The sequence below is a fragment of the Sinocyclocheilus anshuiensis genome, unplaced genomic scaffold, assembly GCF_001515605.1.
Source record: "Sinocyclocheilus anshuiensis isolate Anshui unplaced genomic scaffold, SAMN03320099.WGS_v1.1 scaffold759, whole genome shotgun sequence".
Taxonomy (NCBI): domain Eukaryota; kingdom Metazoa; phylum Chordata; class Actinopteri; order Cypriniformes; family Cyprinidae; genus Sinocyclocheilus; species Sinocyclocheilus anshuiensis.
Genome location: NW_015551052.1, coordinates 276,760 through 282,848, shown reverse-complemented (window position 1 = coordinate 282,848; position 6,089 = coordinate 276,760). Strand labels below are relative to the sequence as shown.

The 6,089-nt window shown below is 40.5% G+C and overlaps 1 protein-coding gene across 2 annotated transcripts in view; it reads left to right on the top strand.

Moving 5' to 3' along the window:
• LOC107661940 (uncharacterized) overlaps positions 1-5,747 on the top strand; it is an 11,490-nt gene extending 5,743 nt beyond the window's left edge. The window contains exons 3-6 of one of the 2 annotated variants that reach the window (XR_001631157.1): positions 1,079-1,286; positions 2,341-2,469; positions 2,547-2,707; positions 4,988-5,747. Coding sequence is in view for 1 of the 2 variants with exons in the window: in XM_016451752.1 (XP_016307238.1) it covers positions 1,079-1,286; positions 2,341-2,434 (302 nt within the window). In the remaining variant the exon portion in view is untranslated. The remainder of the gene's footprint in view (positions 1-1,078; positions 1,287-2,340; positions 2,470-2,546; positions 2,708-4,987) is intronic. The other variant, XM_016451752.1, reaches the window with a different exon arrangement.
• Positions 5,748-6,089: the final 342 nt, after the last annotated feature.

Sequence of the window (6,089 nt, the reverse complement as noted above, 5' to 3'; positions counted from 1 at the left end):
ACTGTAATACAAATAGTTGAGTTTGCCAGGTGCATACAACATTTATGACAGGTTTTCATGAAAGTATTGGTCAGTTTGTCTGCTTGACAATCACATTTTGCACTGCAGCAATAAAATTGAAGTGAGATTTAAAATCGCAATAATATTGTATCGTGACAAGTATCGTGATAATATCGTACCGTGAGGCCTCTGGTGATTCCCACCCCTACTGTCTATACACAAAGTAATTGTGTGGACAGTTCATTGATGGAGCTGATTATATGAATCAGGTACGAGAGAGAGATGCAGAGCAGGGGGACGCGAGGAACAGGGTTAAGAAGCACTGCTTTAGAACAGTGACTATGTTTACATGGACATCAGTAATCTAATTATTTACCTTATTCTGAATAAGACAATATTATGATTAAGGTGTTTACATGAGTTGCTGTTAAAATATTCCTTTCATGTTCCCGTTTTACATGTTATAGTACATAGATCGATTAATGGCACGTCATTACGTCACCAAGCGACACCATCCCCTCCAGAATTTCACATATAAACATATAGTTAATTTTTAATTTACTGAAAGCTTCAAGTTATTCAAGTGACGCTATTCTGTGTCAGCCGCGCTGCACGGATGCACTGTTTTCATTCAAATCAAAGCGTAAATACACATAGAAAACGTATCCTTGTGTTGCGGCTGACAAAGAAGTTTTGGGTCGTAGTAGTTTTGACGGCATGGCAACAACTCTTCTTCTCTAAAGCAGCACAACATGGCCTTGCCCCCTTTGTTCCATGTTCCCGGGGGGCGGGGTTTATGTAAATTTCAGGGTTTGTGATGTCACTGACCCGGGAAGAAGCTTGTTGTAGTCCCTTCCAGCTGTTTTTGTAGGCATTAAACTGCCATAATTTTAAAGGACAATATCTCCGTTTGCGTTGAACTTTGTGTTGTAAATTACAAGTAAGCAACATTACACACTAAATAACGTTAAAAAAGTGAAATCACAATCAGCCACCCCTTTAATTACATTAGCTGGGAATGGTTTTCTTGTGTTGTGTTTCATGGGTTTGATTGTCATATGTGTGTTGAAAATTTTAGCGATTCAAGTGAAGCCTTTTGGACACTCTGTTGGCATCTCTTGTTCCGAGAGTGTTGGCACAAGTCTTGAACCTCGGTATTTCACATCAACACCAATTAAAAGGCCACAAATTGAAGACACCACGATCAATGACAGCTCAACATGCACCTCAAAGCAATTGTCAGATGTCAACTATGAGCCTGATATCACTCAAGAAGGCAGTGAAAAGTAAGTCTAGTTTTACATATGTATACACAGGGTAGATGTCAGGGCTTCTAGGGGAGGTTTGAGATGATCAAAAAAGATCCCTCATTAGAAAATAGGATATGACTTGGCAAGCTATATCTGTTTGTCCAGGGTTTGCCAACCACTCTACAAAGCCAGGAAATAAATGGGGCGAATTCCAAACAGAAGTGAGCATCCCTATGCCCTACTCCCTTCGAAGGGCAGAGCCCTTGACTTGTGTTCTTTGCAGGGTGTAGGGCATTACTGTCTCGTATAAGCGTTTGGAACTCCCTTGGCAAAGGGAATGACTGACCAAATGTTACCTTGACAATGCTGCGCGTGCGTGCAGCATTCAGCGCTCCACCAGTTGTTGCAAACATATATTTCTTCTCCTTATTTTATTCAAATACTGTCTAATTGTGTCTTATTTACTGTTAAACTTTTTCAAACTAAACTTGCTTACGTGTTCACATTATTTCACTTAATGTTTTACTACATTTTAAGTGAACATATTTCTATAACTGACAAAAAATATTTTGTATTACATTAAAATATAAAGACAAATTTAATTAGCCTATTGTACTTACGTTTGTATGTGAAGTCGAATCAACCCCAACTTTGCTTTAAAATACATCGCAAGATATCCTAACCGAAGATCACATGATCACAAACGAAAATCACTTTCGTGAAGTGACCATCGCATGTTCCCTTCACTAACGGACTTCCGGAAGGGCCCTTCGTCAAGGGATTCAGTTGTTCACTTTCATTTGGAACGTCCCTACAAATGGCGTCCCCTTCCCGAAGTGCCCTTCAAGGGCGCAAAAAAGCCATTTGGAATTCGCCAATGGTAAATGAAGACAATTTGCTACAGCTATTTCAGAAGTGTACAACATGCCACCATACTTGCAGTTGACAATTTTGTAAATGGGACATTTGTATCTATCACACAGGTGATGATAATTGTAGCAATGACAAATTGGTACAAACAATTTTTTTTTTAATTTCATTATTTATTTGGTATTGTCCATATAGATTTTATTGTTTCAATTTTGCATAGGTCTGTTCACAGTGCCTCCACAAAAAACAGTGGAACAGCCAGCCATTCATCTGAAATACACCAGCTGGAAATCTGCATTTGTCGGCGGCAGTAGCCTTTAGTGGCACATCTTACATACAGATCCATAAGGTTTGTCTTTTGTTAAAATGATCTATAAACGGGAATTTTCAAGGTTATTTCTGCTGATGTCATGTGATATTTTCCAGGTCCTGTCAGCTCTGTCTGGAATGCATTTGTCATCAAAAGGTCTTTCTCCAGCCAACAATCTTGTGGCACTGGAGGTCTGAACAAAATACAATTTTGGAGAGGGTAAAGTGTTCTGGAAATGCTGTTGTCTTGGATGGTGACATGAGAGCTGATTCAACAGGTTTGTTAATTTTGCATGAAAAGTAACTTTCAGTTTCATTTAGTCATTCAAACCAAATAGTATGCATTCTAAATGTCGGCAAACATTGGATTAAAATGTTGTACAATGTGACAAGCTTGCTTAAAGGGATGGTTCACCCAAAAATGAAAATTCTGTCATTAATTACTCGCCCTCATGTCGTTCCAAACCTCTAAGAACACAAATGTTGTTCTCCTCCTCATGCCGTCTACCGCAGCATATTTTACTCTGTAGTGTTACTAATTGACTCTAATATAAATGTTATGTAATGTAATAACACACAGACAGTGTATTTCAAATGTTTAAGTTTTTAATTATGGTTTTGCAGTCATACAGTTTTAACTATCTTCAGTCCTACTCTGCTGCTGCGTCATTTATAGCCTGGTTAATAACATGATACTCATTCTGCACTTTTGTCACAAACCTGCCTAACCTCCCTACAACACAGTCTTTCAGAACCAGCGTCCATGCTCTGGCAGTAGCCACAGGAGCACCTGAATGAGAGGTATAGTGATGTTTAGACAGTTTAACTTGATAAATTAAAGTTGTTGATTGATCATGGGAAGCAAGTCAGTTATCTGCCAGCAGAGCTGGGTGGTAACTGATTACATGTAATCTGAAATACGTAATCAGATTCCAAATATTAAGTACTTATAATTAGATTAAATTATGTTTTAAAATACTCGTAATCAGACTACAGTTACTTTTTTATGGATTATATGATTACATATTTACACCAGTGGTTCTCAAAAATGTCCTGGACGACCCCTAGCTCTGCACATTTTGTACGTCTCTTATCTAACACACCTGATTCAACTCATCAGCTTGTTAGTAGTAAAATACTCGTAATCAGACTACAGTTACTTTTTTATGGATTATATGATTACATATTTACACCAGTGGTTCTCAAAAATGTCCTGGAGGACCCCTAGCTCTGCACATTTTGTACGTCTCTCTAATCTAACACACCTGATTCAACTCATCAGCTTGTTAGTAGAGACTGCAAGACATACAAATGATAAGGGAGACATACAAAATAGTATATCCATCTGGCGAGCCACACATACACCTCAAAACATTATAGATTAATCTGCGCTGAGGAGCTGTGCTGATGCACAACTCACATAAAGATGATAATTCCGCAAATAAATGCAATTGCAGGTTTCAAAAGCAAAACTTACGGACTGCACCTTTAAATGAATTGCATCTTTATCATTACATGTTTTACTACAAATATATTTAAATTCATAACAAGTTTCAATAGAAATTACATAATTTATGTGGTGTTAACCATAAATACTTGTCAGTATGTACACTGTGTGGCGGGAGGAGCAAACGACAGACAAAGTGGGTGGCCTCAGGCCTCGCAGAGGCTTTTATTGAACAGAAATTCATGAGTACACACTTATATATAATAAACAGAGTAAAGGTTATGCGTATTTGGCGTGCTGTCCGAGGGGAGGGCTCCGAGCTCGAAATTTTGGCCCAATCCCAGAGTACTCCCCCTTCAGGTTAGGACAGAAATAGTTGTAAGTGCGGAGAAGGGGTGGCGGAGGGATTCTGGAAAAACTGTCAAGGAGCAGAGGTGAGTCTGCTGTGTATATATACACACCTCTCATCTTGTTAATTGGGTTGATTACTCATCGTGCTCCTCTCGTGTTAATTATCTGAATGTGCTCCTCCCGAACTTTAATAAAACACCATTAAAACAAAATGTCCAAGGAGAAGGCGTGTCCAAAATAAACGGGATCTGGTGTCCTCGTTGTGCTGGGGGAATTGTAAAGGAAGTGCAGTGTTCAGACAGGAGGGGTCTAGGTAAGAAGTGGGGTCCGGCTGCCCCGTGCCTCACCATGCGCCGCCAGCCCCAGCTGTTACTGCGCCCCTCCTCTCTCACACACCCACTGCTGTCACTGATGGGATTCTGGTGAAGGGTGCCGATGATAATTAGGGGGAGGCAGACCTTCTCTTACAACTGATTAAGGTATACAGCTGAACATACTGACAAGCACTTATGTAACTGTTACAGGACTTAAAGCATAGTGTAACTCCTTTTTGAAATATTACTTACCTGGTCATACTTATTTGGCGAGTTAATTATTCAAGTTAACATTCAAAGTGATAAATAAAGAATTGCTAAAATGAGAGGTTTAATCTCTCTAGAACTAAAACAGGAATGGTTATTATTTACAGATTATTATGTTTTCTTATTAAAACACATTTTTGTGAATTTTCACAATCAGTCTTTTTTAATGTGGTTCACAGGAGTAATGTGTTTATGGAGGAATCACAGCAGTGGGAGGATCCTCTGATGCAGCTGTGACAGAATCCTCTTGGATCAGAGCAGCTTTAGCAGGAACCTCTGGGAGCAGGGAGGTTGAGAGAGGAGCTCTGGGACTGAAGCAGCCTTGAACACCAGCTCTGGCTGAAGCTACGACCGCAAACACTGGGACGGCCTTGACTGGAACTACTTTGCTGTTCTTTACCATCATGAGAGGAACCTTTGTAGTGGACAGGACGGGCGTCAGTGTGACTCGGTCAATCATGTCAGAAACCTCTTCTGGGAGTGCACTTCAGGCCGGGACAAGAAGCTCTGGAACCAGTGGCTCTGGAAAGGTACCCTGTGGAGTGACCTCTGTGGTGCCTGTGACTCTGATCTCTCTGACCTCAGCAGATTCTGGAGCAGCAGCATTCACATTGTTTTCGGAAGTGGCCCTGATTTCTTTGGGACTCATTTGTCCGTGGCAGGAACTTTAGGATCAGACACAACCGAGGCCTGCCAGCCCCGCAAGACGCTAAAGCTGGAGAGATGGAGGGGTCACCTGTCCCAGACCTCCAGACACAAGACTGACCCTCTTCACCAGGACCTGAAACACAATGAGAAATTATACAAATTACACAAACATACTTCATAAGGTATAAAAATACATCTGACATCATGTGCAGTGTATATGGATTGACTATATACTAGGGGTTGCACCGACTAGTCGACTTCAATGCTCTGCCATGATGCTTTAAGCTTGACGTCGACTAGTCGCTGGTCCTATAGACCAATTATCGGTTTGTAAACATTCAGGATGTGCGCGCATCACGGTTGCAGAAAACCCGGGAGAGATAGCCTTTACAGCTAGAGAATTTCACGGATACGGTACAAAATTTAAAAAGATTATAAATTATATTGATTAGATGTCATTTTCAAAATGTTCTCCGCATATTACAAGAGCTTGTCACCCAGCGATAAGCACTGTTACTCAAAGAAATTGACGTTAGAGAGTGCGATAGTCTTACAGATCCGAAACAGGGGTGATGTTTGTTGTGGGCGGAGCCTATCTGGAGGCAGAAAATGGCGGTTTTCAAGCGGCAGTCT